General features: G+C 39.8%; 1 protein-coding gene across 6 annotated transcripts in view; it reads right to left on the minus strand.

The window, feature by feature from the left end:
* The window catches only part of ATP11C (ATPase phospholipid transporting 11C), a 188,156-nt gene that overhangs the window by 19,761 nt on the left and 141,490 nt on the right, over positions 1 to 26,905 (minus strand). For all 6 annotated transcript variants that reach the window (XM_040323788.1, XM_040323782.1, XM_040323783.1 and 3 more), the window contains 12 exons: positions 26,510 to 26,613; positions 23,218 to 23,399; positions 18,765 to 19,028; positions 16,173 to 16,341; positions 15,821 to 15,923; positions 12,039 to 12,184; positions 10,284 to 10,343; positions 8,105 to 8,232; positions 6,340 to 6,475; positions 3,732 to 3,797; positions 2,225 to 2,328; positions 1,974 to 2,127 (listed from right to left, as the gene is read on the minus strand). In XM_040323788.1, the coding sequence (XP_040179722.1) occupies positions 1,974 to 2,127; positions 2,225 to 2,328; positions 3,732 to 3,797; positions 6,340 to 6,475; positions 8,105 to 8,232; positions 10,284 to 10,343; positions 12,039 to 12,184; positions 15,821 to 15,923; positions 16,173 to 16,341; positions 18,765 to 19,028; positions 23,218 to 23,399; positions 26,510 to 26,613 (1,616 nt within the window). The remainder of the gene's footprint in view (positions 1 to 1,973; positions 2,128 to 2,224; positions 2,329 to 3,731; positions 3,798 to 6,339; positions 6,476 to 8,104; positions 8,233 to 10,283; positions 10,344 to 12,038; positions 12,185 to 15,820; positions 15,924 to 16,172; positions 16,342 to 18,764; positions 19,029 to 23,217; positions 23,400 to 26,509; positions 26,614 to 26,905) is intronic.

Genomic DNA, 26,905 nt, shown 5'->3' on the forward strand with positions numbered 1-26,905 from the left:
ATTCATGTAATCGTACACTTTTTTTGTGTCTTATTTATTTAATGTTGGCACTTTGGCGGTGAGAGTGGCAGCAGCTTGTACATGGCCATAATTCAGAAGCTGTAATGAACCCTCCAACATGCCCACATTTACAAAAAATAATAAAATGGGTACAATAAAAAAGGGGTTTAATACAGTTTTTGCATTGTGGGCATTTATGTAACAGAGCAAAAAATGTCCATACTAACGCTATGTTTGGGGATCTATTTGTGAGATGTGTAAGCAAGGTACTGCGTGTCTGTAGATATGTTACTGGTGTATCAGTACAATGCTGATTGTGTCTCTGTGGACATGTTCTTAGATGTGTCAATACAGCACTGACTGTGTCTCTGCAGACATGTTCAGAGTACAGTCAGTACTTATGCCTCTTTGGACATTGCTGTTTGCGCAACTGTATGGTACTAATTGGGTCAGAAATGTCTTGCAGTGTCAGTAATTATGTTGTCTTCTGGTTGCGATTGTGTTAACTTGGTTTTGACTCAACTTCTGTCATTATGATCATATTCTTCATACTGTTATATTTTAGGTCTTGTAAATTTGGTTATGTAGGGTTGGGGAAAAGCAGCACAAAAAAGCGGGCCTAGGGGAAGATAAAAAAAAAAAAAAAAAACCATAAATCTGGCCCTGTTTATTTGGCCACAGTAATCTAGTAGTACAGCCAATCGGATATATTATTGTGAAACTGTAATTATTTGCCCATATTGGGTAGGTGTTCAATTTCAAACACTGAGGACATTGGTCAGGATAGAACTACATACCCCCTATCCCACCACCATCTAAGTTCAATATTTAATACCTGCCACTGCTTAGTACATAATAATCAGCATGTGCTGCATACTGAGGATTGTATGGTGTGTTAGCAGACTAGCTACACATCTACCTAAGCATGCAACATGCAGTGGCATTATTTAGGTGTCCGAAAATACCATTGGTTGTACAAATGCCCAAAACAAAGGTGTACCAGTAACCCACAGACATGAACCAGCAAATGGATATACAGGCACACTTCAACCAATAAAATTAATTTGTTTAGTTGGTGCATCCATTTCTAGTCAACTGCTTATTAAAAACAAAACAAAACAAAAAACACTTTTATTCCTCCTCCTAAGGTGCCTATACTTGCTGAAAAATTAGCTTATCCTGTGGACTATTCAAGCATTTCATGGTGTTTGCTTGTGCCCATAAACATAATGTGGTCATTTGAAATGGCCAAACGTCTATTAAACTTAAATCGGCCCTGTCATTAATATAGGAAAAATAGGCAAAACTCTGAAAAAGAAGAATGTAATCATCTTTCCCACTGCCAGCAACGCTCCATTCAAGGAGAAATTCATGTTACTACTGTGTCCTGTATTAACATGGAGGTCGGAGGAAAGAACCAATGAATGTTGTGGGAGACCCAGAAGACTTTGGGGGTGATTCCTCTTGAATGGAGTAGTACAGGCAGAAGGAATGGGGAGCATTTACTTTTTTTTTTTGGGATATTTATCTTGCCCATTTTCTAATTTTATAAAAGGTCGCTTTAAAATGAAGGACACCTTAAAGAGAAAAATGCATAACTGAGTATATAAAACAATCCAAATGTTAAGTCTTAACTTAAAAAATCAATATTTAAACAATTCATAAAATAAATGATGATTTATGGAATATTATGATTGTTGCGACTTGTTTTCTTAAAGTAATGTAACACAGCTAGCTAATGCATGTCAAAAGCAGTTGAGTGACACATGAAAACTATATATTAGGTCATGTACTCCACCAACATTATTCATACTTTCATTAACATACTCATTCAGATTATGTCATCCCATCTACTATCCAAAATGGGAAGATACAAGCCAAAAACAAACTTTTTGGCTTAAACATGACATTATACATTATACTATAATACAATAAAAATCTTGCGTAAACAAAACAAACGTAAGTAGCCTTACCTTCTGGCCTGCAGTCCTAAGATTTGTTAAAGTTCTAAGCAAGATTTCTGGGAATAAGCTAACAAAAATCAGAAGAATTATAGCAAGCCAAACGGACACTGATGTCAGCATGTTGGAAAATACAAAGTACATTCGTTGCTGCTTGAGGAACGGCCTAAAAGAGGGAGAAAAAAAAAAAGATGAAGTGAAACTTTAAGCGAAGACTTGCATGTGTTTAGAAAAATAAATTCAACACAATCTTGCACACTTACCAAATGATACCTCCCCAAAATATGGAGAAAATTACATAAAAGGCCAGTGAACCCCATATGACCAAATGGTTCATCCAGGTCCAGTATCGAGTATCTAATGCAAGCTGTTAAGAAAAAAATAAATCATAATGCTGTATTTTTCATTTTTAGTAAGGTAAACAAAGTACAAAGCTTCGGTCAACAAGCAGAGCTGGTCACTCATTTTCAAGTTTTACAGGGACTCATCACAAAATCTGTTGTACACATCCCGTGTTTCCCCCGAAAATGAGACCTGTTTTTTTCCAGGAGGGCTGCAATATAAGCCCTATCCCAAAAATAATCCCTAGTTTGAAATAATTGTAAAATCCTATAATCCACTCTTACTGCAGTATCTAATGTACAACATGTGTGTTTCTGTAATATAATTAACACTTTGGTACAGATGAGCTGGTGTCCACGCTGCTCCCCTCCTCTTCTCCCAGCAGGGGATTTCGGCCCCCTGCAGTGCTCAGAGTGGGGAAGGGAGCTCCGGTAGGTCACGGAAGCGCCGAGCAGCGCTGTAACAAAAGGTATTTGACAATTATATTACAGAAACGCATACATTTTACATTAAATACTACAGTCATAGAGTGGATTATAGGATTTTACAAGCATTTTAACTTGGTTCACACTGGGGATTCCTGACAATGAGGGAGAGGGGCAGAGAAGACAATACATTACATGGTAAGACCTACCCCAAAAATAAGCCCTACCGTGTCTTTTGTTGCAAAAATTAATATAAGACCCAGACTTATTTTCAGGGGAAACACAGTAGCTCTAAATTTACACACACACCTGAACAAGTCACAGCTATGACTCGTACACCTCCCTGTGTACTTGGTTTCAGGTGAAATGAAAAACAAATCCTTGTTCGCTCTGGGGATCCTATGCCCTGGATATTCCATGTATTAATTGTAAATCTATGTAAATCCCATAATTTTTTTTTTTTTGGGCACAGAACAAAAACCAACAAGGACCATAAAGAGACAATACCGTGTTGAAGAAATAACAGGAACGGGAATATCATTAGAGCCCAGATAAATGAATGGTATCTTAGTAGAGAAACATGGCATGGCACAAATCCGGAAAGCTCTTCCGGACACGCAGTTTGAAGAAAAAAAACATGGACCCATATAAACAAATGGCAAAAAGCAACAGGAAGCTGGACTACAAAATTTGAAGAAAAAAAAAAAAAAAAAAAAAGAGAACCACCAACAGAAAATGTAGGCAGACCAGAAGGCCCCAATAGCAAATAGTAAATAAATAGGCGATAACAAAAAAAAAAGCGAGGGGAGATCACAGGTACCAATCGAATCCGGAAAAATCCTTGTGTAAGATGCACAACATAAAATATTTACAGGGGAGGAATCTGAAGGGAACATAGGAGGGACGGGGGTGGACACACCAGATTACCTCATCATTTTAAAGATCTCCTGTCACCAGACCATTCCTTTTAACAAAAATCATTACTTATTTGACATACACTTACCTTTAATGTAACTGTAAACACTAATGTAGTGAATATTATTGTTCCAAAAGACCAGTTTCCAAACACCTGAAAAAGACAACCTAATTGTGAGTGATTTACAGTATTATTTTTCTAACAAACTTGGACCTGGAGACACATCCACCCAAAAAAATAAAAAATAATCACTTTTCTAGTAAAAGGTCATGTATATTAGGAATTTGTTAGGAAACTGCATTTATAAGATAACATATGACATTGCCCTGAAAATTGTTTAAAAAAAAAAAAAAATTATAAAAAGTTGAAAAACATAGAAAAAAGATTTTCTCCAGGAAAAATCTCATTACAATTTAGTAAAAGCCTTTTGGAGCATAGCAGATCAAACCATCTCATAAAAGCAACATTCTTAGTTTGAGTCTTATACTGTATATTCTAGATACAAATGCTATAAAAACCAAAATTCAGACAAAATCCAAGTACAAAAATGTATTTGCTGAAAGGGCAAAAGTAAATTCTACATATTTTGTAAAAAAGCAAAACCAAACTATGAATACACTTATTATGTCAAATATTAATAGTAAAGTTTTGCTTTTAACATTTGCTTTTTAAAAAGTTACAGCACAAAAATAGAGATACATAAATAAAAGTGAAGATCAACTTTACATTAGTAAGATTGAGAAACATCTTAAGAAACCAAAGTACTGATTCAAGAAACTATTAATAGATGTTTAAAAGATGTTTCACTTTGATCAGACCTTTTTTTTAGTGTAAGCGATCAAAGTTAATTTTGTTTTAAAAAAAAAAAGCAGAACAGCTAAAATCTTTATAAATATGTGGATACCAATGTTGCAAACTCTTGGCTGATTTTGTGGAATTTTTTTATATCCATATATTTATCTACTAATGATTGAGGCTACTACATCCATGCAAAGGTAGAAACACTATCGAGAAAAAAAAAAAAAACTTGAAGGCAATTTTAAGAGAAATGAGTACAGATCTGTGGAATAGTCATTTGTATTTAACATGGGGAACATACGTAGTTTGTGTACTTATAGAAACCCAAAAGTGCAAGTTGGGAACAATAAATTAAACTTTCAGTATAAGACATTTCTAAGTTTGAATAAAATATATGACCCAAAACACAGTGACAGCAGTGGGTCCAATATGTAAAATACTAATGACTATAGAGTATGAACCAATTACACTCTAGTTTAACAATACGAGGTCAAAGAAAGATGCTTACCAATGCTGTCATGATCTGGATGCTGACATTAAAATAGGAAATTTAATGTAAAAAAGTTCTCTCTTTATGGCAAAAAAACACCAAAATAAAATAAGAAAAAATAAGAAAATTTGACTAATAAAATAATTGAACAAATGTTTTTTAGTATTTATCATAGGACAAGCACATATTGGCTCCAGAAAATTGTTAAAAAAGCACGCAGGAAAAAAAGGGCAAGACGTTTAACATTGGCAGGCTAGTGAAGGAAAGGAAGAACTATGGATTGCAGCAATAGAGGTGACACTATACTGCTTTTTGCTATAAAACCATTCAAGACTGAAGATCTTTCACTAAAGGGTGGTCTAAAAAGGAAAAAAAAAACACTTTACTCAAAGTGTGGAATGCACATGTAAGACATGGGACTATAGTGAAGCACTGTAAGCACATCAGTACAATGCATGAAAAATTAACAGGAAAATGTCTTGTTGCCCATTGCAACAAGCCACAATATTTTTTTTTTTTTTAAATCTGGTCTGCAGAAATGACAGAAGCTGAATAGCTGCTATATGCAATATGATCTTTTTTATACATCAGTCCCATAGTGGCTGCCTTGTCTGTGAACTAACTTAGCATTGCCCTAAATATACCATATACTGTATATTGCACATGTATTGCTAATTTTGTGAGCAGCGCCTTAAAAAAAAGGTTGCTAGTAGCAAGCTGTGACAGATCTGATTTTGCATATCTCTTCTGCCAATATAATATTCCCTCTTGTTCCAAGCATTTATTTTAATTTTTTCTATGTACAGTGTGGTGTACACATTCAGGAAGAAAGGGGATCCAGAAGTTGGGACAATGTAACTCCAGTATGCATGCTGGAGAGGAGGGAGGAAGAAAATGGAAAAAAGATAATAGCTCTGAACTGTCAGTGCTGGAGAGGACAAAGATAGAGGTGAGTCTGATAGTATGTGCAGTGCAAATATTTCAGGGTTTTCTACCCATGGCAAAGCTACAATATTGACAGATTTGGGTGTGCAGCACCAGACATTAAAGAAAGAACGGTCAATGTGTGCTCTGTTACTATCCATTAATCCCTGTTCTTGAATGTCTGTTATTCTGTGCCCATCATGGCCTATGAGCCAATTGAAATGTTAGTGGTGAATGCCTAATATTGAAGTGGTTAAACCATTCACAAAAGGAAACTAGATTTTAACATTTCTTTAGAACACAGCATTTAAAGTAATTTGGCTCAAATAGCGTTTTAAAGCGCAGGTTTTGGATCTATGTATACAAATTTACATACGTTTGTATGATCAGTGTCCAACAACATTTAATGTAACCTGAAAACAACATTAACATAAGGGGGAAAAAAAAGTTAAAATGTTAGACAAATGGCAAAGTGTAGCATACCTGCCCATTGCCTTCCAGTGATGGGTTCTGGAATAGCAGGTAAACTCCAAAGAAGAAAACTAGTCCTTCAAAGGCCCCCAGCAAAGTCCAGTATAAAAATGGCAACCACTGTAACATTGCATTGTCAGATATTCTCCTGCAATTACAACAAAAAAGATCAACCTTTAAACAGAATTTTGGGAAAATGCTTACTAACCAGCAGCAATATTTATGAAAGGACGTAAATATCAAAAATAGTATTAGAGACTTTGTCCATTGACACCACCTATATTATATACTTGATGTCTACTGGAATTTTTTATGCTGCTGAACATTTCAGGACAAAAAGCCCAATTCGTAAAAGGTAACATTAAAGCGGTTGTAAACCCGCCTAAAAATTATTATTTTTTTCTGTTGCAAGTCAAAAGTCATATTGAGCTAATATGCACCGCATATTAGCTCATTATGAAATACTTACCTCGGAACGAGGTTTGTAGCACTTACCTGGTCCACGCCGAGCGAGATGTCCTCTTGCCTGGCGTGTCTTCCGGGTATCGCCGCTCCAGCGCTGTGATTGGCTGGAGCGGCGATGACGTCACTCCCGTGCGTGCGCGCGGGAGATTTAAATTCGGCAAGGTCCGGCGGCTGCCGGTCCTTTCGCCGTAGATCTCCCCTGCGCCGCATTGCGAGGGCAATATCTCCTAAACCGTGCAGATATTCTCCTTACCTACAGGTAAGCCTCATTATAGGCTTACCTGTAGGTAAAAGTAACAAAAAAGGGTTTACAACCACTTTAAGATAACTCCAATATCTAAAGCTGGTAGAGAGTGGCTAGATGTCCCTGGAGCCGCACAAAGTCAGGATCTGCTGTATGATAGTGAATCGCAGTCTCAGCCTGGACCCCTGCCAGGCCACACACCCCAGGCTGAGACTGCCATTCACTATTATACAGTGGGTCTTGACTTGATGTGCAGCTCCCAGACACCTAGTCACTCTACAATTGCATTGAGCATAGGCAAGCTCCCTTCCCGGCCAGCACTCACTGTAGTGGCCACAGGACTTCATTCCCATACAGCCTGAGCGGCTCACACACATATCCTTGGTTAACAACATCTAAAGCTGGCTACAGACAGATCAGAATTCAGCCAAGACTGGCCAAAATTTAATCTGTGTGTGGTCATCCCTGTTTGACAGTAGAGGATCATTAGATCGATCGACTTCCAGACTTCCATTGAACAGACATGCTGGAAAACTTGTTGATCAGAAGCTGCAGCTGTCAGACTACACTGTCCTGGCGGAGGGAATTTGTCCATCCACTCCGCTCGTGTGGGTGGAGGAATCGCCATCTAAGCCCAGCTTAACCGTTTCTTATGAAGCATGCGCTGATTTCCCAGAAAGCATGTCAATAGCTAGAGAGGATAAAGAGGAAAAGTGCAGCCACGCATCGTAGCCTAATCCTGGGGGAAACCAAGGCTAGAGGAAGGAGATTATTCTTCATAAGCTAAAAGTGAACATTATATATATATATATATATATATATTGTTCTTGGCATCTTTGGCAGCATATGTACATTAACCTTTAATGGTCTGCTTATCTACAGAACAATGATAGGAAAAAGTTAAACATATCTAACCAATCTTGTGTAGCACTGAAATACACAGCATTCATGTGTCCATAAGAATTATTATTTATTCGTACAACAATGGAACGTTATCTAGTATAGCACAATAGGAGAAAGAACACTGCTTTAAACAATTATTTCTGAAACAAAAATCTTCATACATACATATATAATTTAGGGTTTGCCATCAGAGTTTCAATACTGATGTGTTGTTCCAGCAGACTGTAGGCCAGGATTGGAAGAGACGTGAAACAGATGTTGTACATTGTCAGGTAGGCAGCATCATAAAGTGGCTACAATACAAACAAGAGAATGTGCAGTAAGCAAGAATAAAACAATACCCCAAAAACTGCAAATTTGAAGGGATGAATGAAATACTACCAAATGTGTTATTAAAGCATCAAGTAACTCTCCTAGAAATAAAATGAGGTAAACATCAAATTTGTCCTAATCGGTCAAACCACCTCCAATAGTGTCTGTGAAGTTTTGTTTAATATTTAATCCGGGTGATGGTACAGCTGGTAATAACTTTTGTAATCTTTAAGGGCAGACCAAATCGGGTCCACCTGTTGTTTTTATTCGGTGGACCTGATCGGACCATCCATTCCCCTTTATGGTGCGGTAGGTGTCAACAGACATCTGTCCATTGACACCCGCTGACTACTGATCCGCTAAAAACAGACAGATGGGGGATCAAATCAGTTGTTTGTTTACATCCGACCACCCATAGAGCAAATTGGGCTGTGTTCGTGTCTGTTTTGCATCAGCAGAGTGGACACAGACCTAGCATCCATCTGCTCAGTGGGGAGATCCCCCATTGAGCAGGTGGGTCCACCAGTGTGAAAGAACCCTTACTGTTCAATATGGAACAAATCCAATGCCAGTAACTACCACTAGCTACTTCTGAGTATGGATGAGCCGAACACCCTGTTCGGTTCGCATCAGAACCTGTGCACAGACCAAAAGTTTGGATGAACTTTAGAACCCTGTTAAAGTCTATGGGACTCGAACGTTTGAAATCGAAAGTGCTAATTTTAAAGGCTAATATTTAAGTTATTGTCCTAAAAAGTGTTTGGGGACCTGGATGCTGCCCCAGGGGACATGTATCCATGCACAAAAAAGTTTAAAAAAAGTCATTTTCATTCAGAGAAAAGTCATTCATAAAAAAAAAAAAAAGTGTGGGGGTCCCCCCAAATTCAATTACCAGGCCCTTCAGGTCTGGATATTAAGGGTAACCCTGCGTCAAATAAAATAAAAAAGCTGTGGGGGTTCCCCCCAAATATCCATTCCAGACACTTCAGGTCTGGTGTGGATTTTAAGGGGAACTCCACCCGAAATAAAAAAAAAATGGCGTGGAGTTCCCCCCCAAAAATCCACACCAGACCCCTTATCCGAGCATGCAACCTGAGAGAGTGGCTTTTCTCCAAATACTTACCTGAGCTTGATTTTGATCTGGTGCTGCTCTTTCTCCCTCCTCACTGGACTTAGTGAAAGCCTTTGGCTGCTGCTGTCAATCAAATCCAGGGAGTGAGGCGAGGAGTGGGGCCAAGCAGCACTGGACACACAGAGCAGCTTACTATGGTGTCACACGGCAAAGAGGAGGATCAGGGACACTCAGTGCAAAATCTATTGCAAGAACAGGCAAGTATGACTTGTTGTTCGGCATTTACATTTTTTTTTCTTTTAATAACTTTACACTCAATTTAACAGACTTGTGGCCTTTTGAAAGTGAACAACACTATGGGGGTTAATTACTAAAGGCAAATCCACTTTGCATTACAAGTGCAATCTAGAAGTGCACTTGACATTGCACTGAAAGTGCACTTGGAAGTGCAGTCGCTGTAGATCCGAGAGGGACATGCAATGAAAATAAAACACAGCATTTTAGCTTGCACATGATTGGATGATAAAATCAGCAGAGTTTCCCCTCATTTCAGATCTACCCCTCAGATTTACAGTGACTGTACTTCCAAGTGCACTTTCCGTGCAATATCAAGTGCATTTTGTACTTGTAGTGCAAAGTGGATTTGCCTTTAGTATATAACCCCCTATGTCTTGAGAAACAAGCCTAAGAAACACAGCTTACTGGTGAAAACCGCATCACTCTTCTAAATGACATCCTATAAATTCATTGTTTTCATTGTATGACAAATGCAAGCTCTGCTAGCAAATTGATGATGTAATGTTGAAAATGTTGGCCTTGCAGCTGTAATGACATAACTCTCGCCCCACCAAAGATTACAACCTCATGGTAAAAGTGATTCAATCTAGCTGGGCTGCTATGGTAATGTTTAAATTCCATCATCACACAAAACAAGGAGCCAAAGTTCTACAAAATGCATACCTGCTGAGAAAATCCACAGAAGAACTGATACAAAAACTGGGGCAGAATGAAGCACAAGTTCTGTAAAAACACAAAACTCTGTAAATTAAAGAATCCTGGCTTTAGAGATGCATAGAAAAGCAATGCAGAGCATCTCACTAGGCATATCCTTTAGGAATCGAAGGCACAGTACAGCATTCTAAAATGTGGTTAATAACTGGATACATTTTTAATACATGATGTATTCTAATAACCCTGGTTATTTCCCCAAGTCGTTTTTTTTACACTCTAAATCTTCCAAGATACGCAACCACAAACATATCTATGTATACATTAAAGCTGAAGTTAATGCAGGGTGCAGCATCAGGAACATAACTTACCTTCAATTAATTGCATCTTCCATCTTTCTTGGCTGCTGGTTACTGCCTTAGATCTAACAGTGAAAAATTGCATTCTCTTTTCACCTATTCATAAAACTCCCTGTATTATATTTACAGAACGCAAAGTGTTCTGTGAGTGGAGGAGGGGCACCCTGTCATTTATCAGCCTTTGTTTTCTGGAAAAATTCTAAAAGGAGTTTTGTGAATGTAGAAGGAGGATGGAAGGCAAAGGCCAGAGGTGCGAGCCTTCACTGTTACAGCTGAGACCAGGCCCAGACTAGCCATAGGGCATACCGGTCACGTCTCTAATGTAGGTGGGGGGGGGGGGTGTCTGTATGGGCTGTATTGTAGAGGGGGTCTGTACTGTAAGGAGGTCTGTGTAACATGCATGGGGTCCAGAACTGTTAGGGGGTCGTCTGTGTCAAACTGTTGGGGGCTGTGTAATTAAATTGGGTGCAAGGTGCCGTGTAATGTAGAGGGGTCCAGAGGTACAAGGTGATGGAACCCCACATCTCATCAGAAAACTGGGGAGAATGTGCAGGAGCCTGACATTGCACCCACAATCTGCTGATTGCAGGTGCAATGCTTTGAAGGCTCCAGTGTAAAAAAAAAACATAATAATAAATGCTAATTTTTTCCCCCCTGCAAATATATGTGAATTTTAAAGGTAAACTTGGCCCTTAATGCAATAAATCCTCAGGATTTTTTGTATGCACTTTCAGCCACCGATTTACTTATTGAGCAGGCAGCTTCTTTGAATCCTTGTCTATATTTCAGTTACGACCACTACTCCTAGACTTCCTGTTTAAGGGTGGCTCCTTTCTCGTACAGCATCCTACTGCATTCACGGATTAAAGTTGTGCTAACCTAAACTGTGTGCATCAACACAAGCATATAGTCCCATAGCCTAGGAGGGTACAGCGCTCCTCCCAACTAACTAGAGACTGCATTGTCCACTGCAAACTCTTTCTTGTAAAGACCAGAAGTTCAGAGAAGCGGCACTAAGAGCAGGAATCCACAGCATTGAAAGTTGTAAACTGCAAGTGTGCGTGTACATTGTGGGATGTGTATTTATGGTGTGCCCAATGTGTTAAACTAAGAAACTGAGAGTTTATTACCAAGATGGAAGCAGGTGGGAAAAAAGATGCGGACATGTGTAATATTTGCCAGTTGACAAGATTTACACTTTGCCATCCTGTGCAACTACAGCAAAGTCACACAGTCAGCTTTACAAGTCATTCTGCTCATTTTCTGAACCAGCCAAGTGAAGCCTCTTAAATAGATCCTTCCACAGAACAATTCCTATATTGTAAATGATTTGTGGCACCCTAAACCAAAGGTAATGTTCTGTCTTCTGCATTATCATTAATAACAGCGATACTTACAAGGATCTTACCTTATAAAAGAAATACTGTACAAGGTGAGCTATTCTCACATAATACAAGTGTCCGTGTGCTAAAAGAAGTTTTTTTAAGTGCTTAAATTTTGGCACAGCATAATCACTGTTCCTTGCTGCCTGGCGGCCTTCTTTTCCTTTAATGCCTGGAATGGAGAAAGAACAAAAATAATGTATAAACAGGAAAGTAGGAGGGGTAGATGAACAGATGAGAAACTGTCACAAGGTACACAAACCCAAGAGGATGTTTACAGTGCCTTGAAAAAGTATTTACACCCTATTTTCCATATATTGTCATGTTACAACCAAAAATGTAAATGTATTTTATTGGGGATTTTATGTAATAGACCAACACAAAGTGGCACATAATTGTGGAGTGAAAGGAAAATGATAAATTGTTTTCCAAATTTTTTACAAAGCAATATCTGAAAAGTGTGGCGTGCATTTGTATTCAGCCTCCTTTACTCCGATATCCCTAACTAACATCTAATGGAACCAATTGCCTTTAGAAGTCAGAGTCCACTTGTGTGTAATTTAATCTCAGTATAAGTACAGCTGTTATGTGAAGTCCTCAGAAGTTTGTTAGAGAACCTTAGTGAACAAACAGCATTATGAAGGCCAAGGAACACACCAGGCAGGGCAGGGATAAAGTTGTGGAGAAGTATGAAGCAGATTTAGTTATAAAAAAAATCCCAAGCTTTGAACATCTCACGGAGCACTGTTCATCCATCATGCGAAAATGGAAACTTACCAAGACATGGCCGTCCACCTAAACGGACAGGCTGGGCAAGGAGAGCATTAATCAGAGAAGCAGCCAGGAGGCCCATGGTAACTCTGGAGGAGCTGAAGAGATCCACAGCTAAGGTGGGAGAATCTGTCGTGCACTCCACAAATCTGACCTTTATGCAAGAAGAAAGCCATTGTTGAAAGAAAGCCATAAGAAGTCCCGTTTGCGAGAAGCCATGTGGGGGGACACAGCAAGGAAGAAGGTGCTCTGGTCAGATGAGACCAACATTTTTGGCCTAAAAGCAAAACGCTATGTGTGGTGGAAAACTAACACTGCTCATCACCCTCAATATGTCGTCACCACCACCGTGAAACATGGTGATGGCAGCATAATGTTGTGAGGATGCTTTTCTTTAGCAGGGAAGCCGATTAGAGTTCATGGGAATATGGATAGAGCCAAATACAGGACAATCTTAGAAGTAAACCTACAAAAGACTTGAGACTGGAGCAGAGGTTCACCTTCCAGAAGGACTATGACCCTAAACATACAGCCAGAGCTGCAATGAAATGGTTTGGATCAAAGCATATTTGTGTGTTTGAATGGCCCCAGTCAAAGTCCAGACCTAAATCCAATTGAGAATCTGTGGCAAGACTTGAAAAGTTCACAGACGCTCTCCATCCAATCTGACAGAGCTTGAGCGATTTTTGCAAAGAAGAATGGGCAAAAATGGCAGATGTGCAAAGCTGGTAGAGACCTACCCAAAAAGACTTACCGCTGTAATTGCAGCGAAAGGTGGTTCTACAAAGTACTGACTCCACTTTTAAGATATTTATTTGTAAAAAAAAAAAATGAAAACAATTTATCCTTTTCCTTCAACTTCACAATTATGTGCCAGTTTGTGTTGGTCCATCACATAAAAATCCCAATAAAATACATTTATGTTTTTGGTTGTAACATGACAAAATGTGGAAAATTGCAAGGGGTATGAATACTTTTTCAAGGCACTGTTCATATAGTTAGGAAGGACTTGGTTATGCAAGGGATTTGGATGTTTCAATCAGGTATGTACGCTTATCAGAGAACCACACATTAGTTTGATGAGCTGGATTTCTAAATATTCTATCCAGGTCAAACTGCTGAGCCAAAACTTTACATTTGCTCTCATCCGGGGTAGACCGATTCACCAAAACACAAAACTACTCCAGAGCATTGTAGTCGCATATTTGAAGCAGACATGTTTTGGACAATAGCAACCATATGACCACAGGTTATGGCTACTAATAATAATAATAAAAATATCATGCTTTAAAATTATTCTGCAATATTTGTTTATCCAATAACTTACAACATTTAAAAATAAATAAAAGGAATTTTATTTACTGATCAGATGTTTTGGCATAAGAAAAACTCCATCTAGCTGTTTTATGGCCTTGTCCACTATATTCTACAAAATCCACTCTGCACAGCTGACTTCCTGGTGTGAACATATAGCATGTTACCAGAGCAGAGCTGTGAACAGATTGCTTTCCCAAAAAGGAAAGGTCATGAGTACAAACACTGAAAATTAAAATGTTCCTTAAAGTTTCTAACCCGATTGCCTCTAATAATCTAGGTACTTCAATGATTTGGGAACACATCGCCTCCAAAAAATTACTGAATTCCAATAGGCAGTCAAAAAACATTTTATGTGAACTGTAGCTGTTCCAGTCATGTCCAACAAGCTAAAGGCTCTCCTGCAAACTTGAAATGATCTTTACTATTGTTGTCAACAAATTTATATTACAAATCTAGAACATTAAAAATAAGAGTCCCTAAATCTAGCCCATAGTTTGTAGACATGATAACTTTTGCACAAATCAATATGTGCGCCTATTGTGATATTTTTTTAACCCAAAATTTGTAGAAGAATATATATCGGCCTAAACTGATGATACATTTTTTTTTTTGGATATGCATTATAGCAAATATCACCAACACAAAGCTCTATTTGTGGGGAAAAATGACATAAATTTTGTTTGGGTACAGCGTCGCACGACTGCGCAATTGTCAGTTAAAGTGATGCAGTGCCGAATCACAAAAAAGGGCCTGGTCATTAAGGGAGCAAATCCTTCCAGTCCTTAAAGGGGTTGTAAAGGTACAATTTTTTTCCTAAATAGCTTCCTTTACCTTAGTGCAGTCCTCCATCACTTACCTCATCCTTCGATTTTGTTTTTAGAAGGCTTTATTTCTTCTGGGAAATCCTCACTTCCTGTTCTTCTGTCTGTAACTACACACAGTAATGCAAGGCTTTCTCCCTGGTGTGGAGTGTCGTGCTCGCCCCCTCCCTTGGACTACAGGAGAGTCAGGACGCCCACTAACACACAGCTCCTTTCTCTATCTGCAACGTAGAGAGTGTCCTGACTCTCCTGTAGTCCAAGGGAGGGGGCGAGCACGACACTCCACACCAGGGAGAAAGCCTTGCATTACTGTGTGGAGTTACAGACAGAAGAACAGGAAGTGAGGATTTCTCAAAAGAAATAAGGACATTTAAAAGCAAAATGGAAGGATGAGGTAAGTGAAGGAGGACTGCACTAAGGTAAAGGAAGCCATTTAGGGAAAATAAATTATACCTTTACAACCCCTTTAAAGTGGAGTTCCGCCAAAAAAAAAAAATCAAAAGCATGCAGCTGCTGACTTTTAATACATGGACACTTACTGTTCAGGGTGCCCGTGATGTCGGCAGCAGAAGCCGGGGATTTTGCTTGGCTTCCCCCGCCACCATCCTCGGTGAGGGAATCGAGAAGTGAAGCGTTACGGCTCCATTTCCCGATTCCCTACTGCGCAGGTGCGAGTCGCCTTTGCGAGGGGAATATCTCCTAGACCGTAAAGGTTTAGGAGATATTTTTTTACCTACAGGTAAGCCTTATCATAGGCTTACCTGTAGGTAAAAGTTAAAAAAAATAACTATACAACCGCTTTAATAAACACATGAGAAAAAAATAGTTTTAAAAGTTTGGATCTTATATTCTTACCTAATTTTTGTGAAATAAAAGTATTAGAATTGGTAAATCCCTACCTATTCCAACATGTGCTTCTAAAATCATGCTAACATCATTTGCTCCATCTCCCACAGACAATGTGATAGGATTCCCTTTGGTATTTTTTACCATTTTAACAATCTGAAAAGAGAAGAAAATAGGTTGTGAGATGGCAAAAAAAACCGTAGAACCGCAGCAATTAAAAGGTTCCCCTAAATACACTTTTATTGCTGAAGACAAGCCTGGAAATGTTTTGCAAATCTGTTAACAAAAGTAATGTATTTACGAATCACCAGAATTATTTCTGACAGCATGCCAGAAAGAACCTATTTCGAGATCTTCATATGTCATTACATAACATAAGCACATTTCCTTCCATTTTATACGCACCTGTGCTTTTTGTAATGGCGCCATACGACAACACAACACTGCAGTACATTTCTGACAAATCTGCAGAAAGATGTTCTTATAATGGCTGGAACTACAGTTGGAATTCAGTATAAGAGACAGAGTGGAACCGTCAATTATCAAGCCATAATCTTGGTTTCCTGTCCAGCTCCTGAAATGCACAAAGAACAGTAAGCAGACCTATAGTTCCAATTTTCCTATGTGGACTCGGAGAAGCAGGGAACAGAACACAATTAAATGAAGGAGTCGCCATAACAGGAATTCTGGTTACTGGACATGAAAGAAATCTTGGCAGCAGCTCAATCTCCATTTTACTCGGAGCAGACCCTCACTTTGCATTTTTAGTAAGTTTTCTGCCCAAGGAGAAATATAAACCCCAAACATACACTCACATGATCAATAAAGAGGAGCAGATATAAAGCAAAGATATAATGATTTTGGTTGAAGTTTTACAAGTATATACTGTATACAGTTTAACATTTCTTGTAGAAAACCTTAATTTTACAAATAAACATTTAACACATCCATAGCATTCATTAGAAATCCCTGCATGCAAAAGACTTGAACCCCATGGGAGAAGATACTACCTCCCTTGTTTAATGGTTAAAAGCTCAATTTCTCAGGGATACTATCCCAGTCGCTCTCACTAATGCTTATTAAGCCAGGTCCAAATGTCGGGAGACATCGGCTGGTTCAATAAAAACCTGTGTTTGTCAGCTGGGCCGGCTTCTATCGGACAAACACACTGAAAAACCAGCAGCGGACTGGCTCCCAATCAGTACTCTCAGCCAATGGCAGAATGCTCTGGCGGCACACAACAGCTCAGCGGGGGAGATTGTTGTACTAACGTCAGGCTGTTAAGCCTTGTACACACGATCGGATTTTCCTTCGGGAATTGTGTGTTGACAGGCTGCTGGCCGAAAATCCGACCATTTGTACGCCCCATCGGACAATTGTCGGATTTTCCATAGACAAATGTTGGATGGCAGGCTTTAAAACTTTCCGTGGACAACAGTCTGTTGTCAGATTTACCAGTCATGTGTGCACAAGTCCATCAGACAAAAGTCCAAAGTACAAACATACATGCTCAGACGCAATGCTCACCAAACACGACATTAGCAGAAGGTGCCCAAAGGGTGGCGCTAAAAAGCTGAAAAACCACGTAGTACGTCTAGTATGTCACTACGTTTGCTGGCCGACAATTGTTTGCCGTTTGTATGCAAGACAAAATCCAGGCACATGCCTTTCAGAAAAATAGTCTAATGCTTTGCCTGCGGAAAATCCGATTGTGTGTACGAGGCTTTAGTACAGTGGCTCTGACCGGAGCTCTCAGACTTAACGGTCCTTTTTCCACTGTTGGGAAAAGGAATCATTTAGTCTGAAATGCATGGCAGCAATGCAATTGCTTTTGTGGGCAACTTTTAAAGTGGATTTTTACCCGACAAGATACGGTGGGTGTTGATTTACTAAAACTGGAGAGTACAAAATCTGCTGCAGCTCTGCAGAGAAACCTGAGCTTCCAGTTTTTTTATTGGTCAAAGCTTAATTGAACAAGCTGAAGTTAGAAGCTGATTGGCTACCATGCACAGCTGCACCAGATTTTGCACTCTCCCGTTTTAGTAAATCAACCCCAATGTGCTGGAGATTTCAACTTTATTGCAATAAGGACGGCCATACACGGTTCAAATCTCAGCCGGTTCAGCAGGATGAATGTACCAAATTGATTGATCAACTTGTTTACAACCAGCCTGCCGGATTACCTTGCAATTATTGCTAATGGCTTCTATAGCCGCTAGCGATAATCACCGTCCTCTCCCGGCAGGGACAGCAATTGCCGATTCCCCCGTCACCACTGTCTGATGTCAGGAAAGAAATTTGCGCTATGTATGGCCTGCCTAAAAGCGTGGTCTACATAGTCCATGCACCTGAAAGAGAAAAAAATTCCAGGCAGATGCACTATGATTCTATTATGTCTTGCTGGATGGCAACAAACCTTAAAGCTGGACATATATTATTTTTTTTTGCTTTCAGCAGCAAGCCGGCTGACTTTTTTTTTTTTTAATAAAGTCTCTCACATTCAAGGTGAATGAAGGAATCCTTTCCTGCTGCGCCATTGTATTCTGGCAGCGGGATTTTCTTTGATCTCAGAACACACTAAGCCTACAGGCTGCCATGCCAATCGAATGCAGATTTTCCAACATTTCCCTTCGAGGGGAGTTGATCACTAGGCCAACTCCTCTCTAACGGGAACTGCCATAGGTGGATTGAAATGTGGCTGAATCGGTGCCATCTTTTGACACCACAGCTACTTTCAAAAAAGGCTGGTAAGCAAAGGTAAACAGTAGTATTCTAACAACCAATAAAATGAAGAGTATTCTTTATTCAAGACAATTCCTCCTCTTTCAATGAACCTCAAGAAGGTCAAAATTTGGACACCCCCGATTTAGAATTTTGTATCTCGCCTCTTCCCTTCAGTCCTGGTGGCAATGATCACCAGGACAAATACATAACAGAGATAGCAATATGAGCTAGACGGGGTTCTAGCCCCTCATACCTACTAAATCAGGGTCTCACCTTTTAATACTGCCTTTCATTTTTGGAGTCTCCTGCACCAGTTTTCGATGATACTCTAAAAGTAGTTCCTGCAAGCGATCTTCTTTCCTTTCAAACTCTTCTACATTTTTGGTTGTCAGTTCCAGCAATTCCGTGTTATTCTGGAACAGTCTACAAGCATAGCATGTAGATTTAGCAGTCTCCATTTTGTCCCCTGTTAACACCCAAACTTTCATTCCAGCTGCATGAAGAGCTTCAATCGTTTCTGCTGCTTGCTCCTGGAGCCTGTTGGCAATGACAATTAAACAGATAAAAAGCTCATCCAAGAATATGGATTATAACAAAACGGATGCACAGTTTTTCTCATCAGTTGAAAATGCAGGAACTAAAATTGCATGAAAAAAGGTCAGTGCTTCCCAGGAAACAAAGCAACCGTGCTTCCAGCCGGTACTACAGGCTCTTGTCATGGTGCGTTATATGGCCTCTTTTCATTTTTAAGCTCCCATACATTTGGGCAAGGCTACAATGGGTTTATATAGATGTGCCTGAAACTGGCTTGGATTTCTATGGGATCAGAATCAGGGCAATTCAGAGGTTGAGAATGTCGGTAAATTGCTGATGCTTAGCTAGCAGGTCAGCCAAGTGCACAACACCAGTGAGGTGTTGTCCCTACAGGTAGATACATCTGAATTCATTTCTGGAAGGCAAATGTTATTTTTGCAGTGATCTTCAGTTAAAATGAGTGCCTTTATTAAGCTTGACATGTGCTCAACACCAAGGAGTGTATCTAAAAAAAAATGGGTTCACATGACGTATATTTGCATAACACATGAATGCGACAGTCTCTCAATGGAGCCAGTTCACACATGTTCGTGATGGCCGCGGTACGGTTTTAAAAGGGGTTCTGAGGCTGGGCACATATGTGCGGTGTGAACTGAAGCCCCATTTTTACAGCCAATTGACAAAGCAGTTCAGCGTTTCAGGTCAGTTTGCATTGCATTAGGTCTGGATTTTATTCTGTTCACAATTGAATGACATGTGCGATTCAGAAGCGTTCCCAAAAGAAGAAGTCAATGGGCCTGAATTCACACCTGAACCAAACTGCTCTGCTCAGAAAACTGACAGAACTCTTTAAATTTGCACTGAATCTGCACCAGACATATGTGAACAGGCACAACAGAAAGTAATGATCTTTCACATCTCATGTGAATTGGATACGGTTCAATATGCATTCAAATTTGCATATGTGTGAACCTAGCCTTAAAGTGGTTGTACACCCCCCCACTTTTTGACTTTACCTACAGGCAAGCCTATAATAAGGCTTACCTGTAGGTATAAAGAATATCTCCTAAACCTGTACGGTTTAGGAGATATTCCCCACGCAATGCGCCGCCGATTGCAGCGGCGCATACGCAGCGGGGATCCTCGGCTAAAGGACCGGCAGCCGCCGGACCTTGCCGAATTGAAGTCTCCCGCGCGCATGCCGCTCCAGCCAATCACAGCGCTGGAGAGGCGATACCCGGATGACATCTCGCTCGGCATTGACCAGGTAAGTTCTCTTCACCTCGCTTTAAGGTAAGTATTTCATAATGTATTTGATAATGAGCTAGTATGCGGTGCATACTAGCTCATTATGGCTTTTCCTTTACAGGTGTAAAAAAAGTGACAGGGTATACAACCGCTTTAATGTGTGAATGAGAAAAATACCTCACTATGGCCACTAGATGGCACGGACTATCACACAAATAGTTGCGCTCATGAGCTCCATCTAATGGTCATATTGTGGTATGTCACCAATCATTTGCTCTTCAGAGAACAAGCCTAAGAAAATCAGATGTCTTTCCTAATTTTCACACAACAAATGTACATGCAGTTTCAATAGACAAACTATGCAATTGTTTTATAAATATGCTCCTAAGAGTTCACATGCTTTCAAGTTGAAGTTGCATATATACATGTCCTAATTACTGATCAAATTGGGACTTCATCTGGAACAGAAAAATAAACCTATTTTAGCATAAAAAGGCTAAATTATCTGTGAAGTATACAGTGCTAAAAACCAAGTGCGACATCTGAAGATCACAAATCTGATAACAATATACATCAAAATTGCAGCTCTAAAACAAATTGTTATCAAAAGTCCATTAAGATTAAAGGGGTTGTAAAGGTAAAAAAAAATTCCCCTAAATAGCTTCCTTTACCTTAGTGCAGTCCTCCTTCACTTACCTCATCCTTCCATTTTGCTTTTAAATGTCCTTATTTCTTCTGAGAAATCCTCACTTCCTGTTCTTCTGTCTAACTCCACACAGTAATGTGAGGCTTTCTCCCTGGTGTGGGGGGAGGGGGCGAGCAGGCGAGTCAGGACACTCTCTAACTTTGCAGATGGAGAAAGGAGCTGTGTGTTAGTGGGCGTCCTGACACTCCTGCTCGCCCCCTCAGAAGGCTTTCTCCACAGCAGGGAGAAAGCCTTGCATTACTGTGTGGAGTTACAGACAGAAGAACAGGAAGTGAGTATTCAGAAGAAATGAGGACATTTAAAAGCAAAATCAAAGGATGAGGTAAGTGAAGGAGGACTGCACTGATTACCTTTACAACCCCTTTAATGATAGCAATAATAAATGCAAAAGGTCAAAGGAGAGAATCCCAACGTCGTCTTCAGTGTCAAACGCAATCAGCCCCGTGAGAGAGCCAAACTCCTTACCAAACAGTTTTGATCTCCAATTTATTAGAGTTGGAAGCACTTTATTGGATATCATATGCCAGATCTCCACCTTCACAATCTTAACTCTAATCGGACACCTTCTTAGACTTCCCAAAATAAAAATATGAAGGAACACCTTTGGACAGCGTCATTGTCAGTCTGGGGGAGGGGAGTGTTGGATGTACTATCAGATTTAAAAAACACTAACAAATTGAAGCCAAACTCCAGCTAACACTTCATAAGCAGTTGCCATGTTTTTACTTTTGGGATAAAGGTTTTACATAAATAAAACCTCATCATTGCAAGTTCCCCTGTCAGTGACAAATTATTTGTTTCACTTTTTTCCCCTTGTAACTGATACAATCTGCAAGAGAGCTTGTTCCTTTGAAAAACAACAGACTTAATGGCCAGATCAACTGATGAGAAGGAAAGAAAGACAAAAAAGAAAATGAATGCAGCCATCACATCTTAGAATTGGTAAGCTGCAATATTATACAGTAAATGTTTGCTTTTGTGTTTAATATTGCTTTAACCACATCCCGCCCGGCTTATAGCAGAATCACAGCCGGGTGGGGGGGATTAGTTATCCTCACTGAGCATCATATGACGTCCAGCAGGATAAGCGCTGCGCAGCGCAGCGACCAGTAGTGCAGTGTGTCGCTCTGACGTAGGCTCTTTACCATGTGATCAGCTGGTCACATCATAACCAGGAAGTGCTGTTTTATCAGCTTTGCCTCTATTCGCGCTGACAAGGCATGGGTAGATGAGAGACGATCAGCGGCTCTCTTGACAGGCGGGGGGATAATCAGCACATCGATTATCAGTGCAGACCCATCAAGGATGCCCACAAGTGCCCACCAATGATACCAATCAGTGCCTCCTCATAATTTCTGACCATCAGTGACATCCATCAGTAGAACTCACGAGTGCCGCCTATGAGTGCTGCCTCATCAGTGCCCGTTGGTGAAGGAGAAACCATACTGAGGCCGCTTTCCCAAGAATGTAATCCGCAACTCCCGTTGGTCACTGACCCGTTACTCTGGGGGTGGAAATGCCCGGGTGTATACCAGCAACCTGGAGCCTATCATGAATATAAACACTTTTAGATAATAGCAGGAGACCTACTTACAATAAACACATTATGGCAGGGGGCCCAGACAGGTGGCTTGCTGAGGACATCAGCATCTTTTAGTCTCACAGTGTGAAGCAGTCATTATTTTTTAGGCAATTAGGCCTTAATTAGGGACCCGGTGTCTTGGAGTAATGTTACATGTTACTTTGGATTCAAGACCATGTCTCCCCAAGGGTTCCCTAGGCATATACCTCACAAAGAATAGTGTTCCCTTAAATGCCAGGGCCCATAGTCGGAATGCAAGAGGCTAGCATTCAGTCCCCTCCAAAAGACTGTGTCCCAGGTGAATCTATCACCAGCAGGTCTGTCTGGATGGCTTGCAGTAGAAAATCTGTATACGCCGTTCACCTTTTGTTTACATGCAAGAAAAAAAAAAATACCCTGTTTATACTAACAAAGCATACTGGATGCCTATACCAGGCTGCTATTTAAAACCACCAACAAGGATTGCATTTACAGTCTCAATGAGGCGTGACAAATGTTTTGTTCTTAGTAGTTAATTTAGTAGCCCATATTTTGTATTTCTAGAACTCTCTAGCAACACTGTAGATAAGGAGATTCAGCCCTAGCCAATAGTCCATTGTGTTGTGATTAGGGGTTTAACTTTTTTTTTTATTTATACTTCTGCTTCAACCGCTTACCTGTCTTCTACTGCAGTAGCTCCAAGTAAGCGCATACCATCTTCTATGACATCAAACACTCTGGCCAGTTTCTCTTCTCTATCCTGCAAAGCCATTTTTGCCTCATTTAGCTGCTTATTAATTTTGTCATACTCCTCTTGAGAGAATTCTTTAAATGCCACACACAGGGTACGGTATCCATCCTAGAGGAGAAAAAAAGGGGGGGGGGTAGGTTTTAGCCCGTAATCCTTCACTGGAATGTGACCACGCCAAGAGTTTTGCCTGGAAGTATTTTAGGGATTCCTGGCAGCATCCCTTATGCAATCAGACTGAACCTAAACACTCCAGATTTAGATGTTCCTATACCATGGTCTCTCCAAGTAATTTCTGGTGTTTTGTACACTGACTCTTCATCTAGTCGCAAGCATTGTATCCCAAAAGTTATTGCAAGCTTCATGCAGTTACTGTCTCCCCCCTTCTATTTGTGCTGTGTAGAGTAGGGGTGTCCAAACTTTTGACCTTCCTGGACCACATTGGAAGAAGATAAAAAGGGCCACACATAAAATAAGGTACACTAACACAAAGATAGCTGATGGGCAGAAAAAGTTGGTCGGATTAGAAGTTAGTGATCACCGATATAGTACCTATATCTGAGTAATAAAACAATATTTTTTTGTAAAAAATATAAAAGTAAGAGGGCAACATAAAACAGGTGCAATATGTGACACTGTTTTTGATAAATTACCGCAGCAATATCTGGTTCAATGGATGCAATAGCAATTTTCAAATTGCTCATATTTTGGTTCTAATTTTGCCCTTCTTATGCCTCTTCCTAGTTGCTCACAAATATAGGTTGCAGACGAAAAATGATAACCTCAATAAAGGAGTGATTGGGAAAAGTGGGATATTTGTCTTTGGTATGATATCATTTATAAAAGTCCAGTAAAGAGACACTGAAAAAAATTTTTTTTTTTGGCCGCGTGTTCGTTTTAGTGTAAACGCATAAAAATAATAATACACAAGTTTTAAGTTTCTGAGTTTGCGTTGGGCCACACTCACAGCTGTCATGGGCTGTAGGTTGGACACCCCTGACGTAGAGTAATAAGCTTACCTATATGTACCCAACAAGAAAAATATGATTATTGTACTCGCCCCAATATAATTTTCCTGAAGTCCATTCAGATACATAAGCAGTGAACAACTGTCATGTTATATTGCAGCCTGCAGAAGGTCACTTGTATACTCATTATATGACAGTCCACGATAACTTCCCCTACAATTAGCACTACTTAGTTTTGTATCAAGTAGTACCAAGAGCTTAGTTACACACAGAGGGCTGGGACTTGTGTCCCTTAATGAATTCAAAATCAAGGATAAAAAAGAGAAGTCACCAAAAAGTGGGGATGTCCAAAAGTATTCTAGACAAATCTGCAATACAATACCACTATTATACTGAAATGTTACTCTAACAACGCAGCAGAGCAAATTGTATCTGGGTATCACTAGTCCCTGGTGACTGCATGTCTAAACTTTACAATCCTCCTACAATGTGAAAAGCAAGCAAAACAGAATGAGCACTTAAAGTATTTTATACTTTTGTGCGTTCAAAATGCAAGGAAATACATGAACACACATCAAACAGAGCAATTGTATACGGTTTTTATTTTTGTTTTTCTTTCACAATCTGTTTAATTAAAATCATTAGAATCATTTTTATTAAAATGTCAAAACAGGGAGAATCTTTATTGCTTCATAGCAATTAAATAGATGCCACAAGCAAAGCATCCCTATATGCAATCTGTAAGTGCAGATCTGAATTTGATTGGTTGATTAGGCTCCACAAACGGCTCTGTGTAAACAGGGATAAGCATGGATCCTGACAAATGTCTTTTTAGATAAATACAGCTGGATTTGATCCACATGGGAGCATCTATAACAGCAGCATTCACTAAAATTTGAATGTCTACAATCACAACTGTCAATACTCCATTCATTTTCCATAGAGTAACACAGACTCTAACACAAAGGTCAATGTAAAAAAAAAAAAAAAAAATAATAAAAAAAAAAAGCCTCAGTTATCACCTTTTGTAAGTAAATGGTTTGTGCTGCTCCAATTAGTTTACACATCAGATTTTGTCAGAATGAATAGGGGAAATGGACAATACAAACAGCTCTTATGTTTAGATAAAAGTAGGCTGTCAATTAGCAGGATGCTGGAGTGGAATGGGATGCCAGGTTGCTACTAGCAGCCAATTCAAATTTAACTGCCAATTCCTAGTGTAGCTTAGAAAATAAAGATATCTGATTGTAATGGGTAACAATTGCACTTTTCCTTTCTTCACTTTAACTTGTCCTGCCTTAATGAGCTCACCAAGTCCCAGTGAACTGATTAATACCTTAGGCGTAGACAGCTGCCTCCACCGCAGCCCACTTTGTTTCTACAAATAAATTCACACATTTACTACATAAAGGCAATGTGGTGTAAAAGCTGAATTTCAGTCTCTCAATAAACATTGGGCCGGATTCAGCAATGATTTACGCCGGCGTATCTATAGATACGCCGCGTAAATTCAAAGCTGCGCCGGCGTATCTTCTTTCTGTATTCAGAAAGCAAGATACGACGAAATTAGGCCAAGATCCGACTGGCGTAAGTCTCTTACGCCGTCGTATCTTAGGGTGCATATTTACGCTGGCCGCTAGATGGCGCTTCCGTCGTAGAATATGCAAATGACCTAGATACGGCGATTCACAAACGTACGTGCGCCCGGCGGGATTTTTTACGTAGTTTGCGTAAGGCTTTTCCGGCGTAACGTTGCTCCTGCTTCTATGAGGCGTACGCAATGTTAAGTATGGACGTCGTTCCCGCGTCGAATTTTGAATTTTTTACGTCGTTTGCGCAAGTCGTTCGCGAATAGGGCTTTGCGTAAATTACGTCCACATCAAAAGCATTGACGATTTGCGGCGGAATTTCGAGCATGCGCACTGGGATTCTTTCACGAACGGCGCATGGGCCATAAATCATCTGCCTTTACTCAAGATAGCCATGGACAGCAAAGCTAAGCATGGAGACATGGACGGGTAAGTTTGCTCTGAATATTAAAAATAAATTAAATAGGGGTTTTGGTGCTCATATGCAGTGTAGTTCTCCTATAATAGCCATAAGCTGTGGCAGATGTGTGTTTGGAATCGCCCAGGAAGGGGGGGGGGGGGGGTATCTGTAAGAAGTAGTCATGAAACTGGAATGCTGTATTACATACACAACGATAATCACACTCTCCAGTCTAGGCATGTACAAAACAAGTGCTGGACCTACCAGAGCATTCTGCTCCACGTGTACCTTAACCCGCGCAACATCCTCCCGCACCACTCTGTTAAAAACCGAAGAGTCTGCTCCTTTGCAGAAAAGGAAAATTTGCCCTAAAACAGAAGGAACACAAAAAAAAGCACATTGTGTTACAATAAATCGGAATGTGTTAGCTGACACCCATGTAAATATAGTGTTTAACATGAAAAAACATGGACAGGAGGAGAGATTTCTATAAAAATCACACATGGGGAAATTCTGGCATTATGTGGATTAAAAGAGGTCTAGGCAGAATTCCTGATTGGGACCGTGTCATTAAATCACCTAAATATACACATAATAAAAGTAAACAGTGTTCACAAAATCCAAAGAGTATACAATTATCGAGCTCAAAACAACAAATAA

Source organism: Rana temporaria, chromosome 9 (assembly GCF_905171775.1).
Source record: "Rana temporaria chromosome 9, aRanTem1.1, whole genome shotgun sequence".
NCBI lineage: Eukaryota > Metazoa > Chordata > Amphibia > Anura > Ranidae > Rana > Rana temporaria.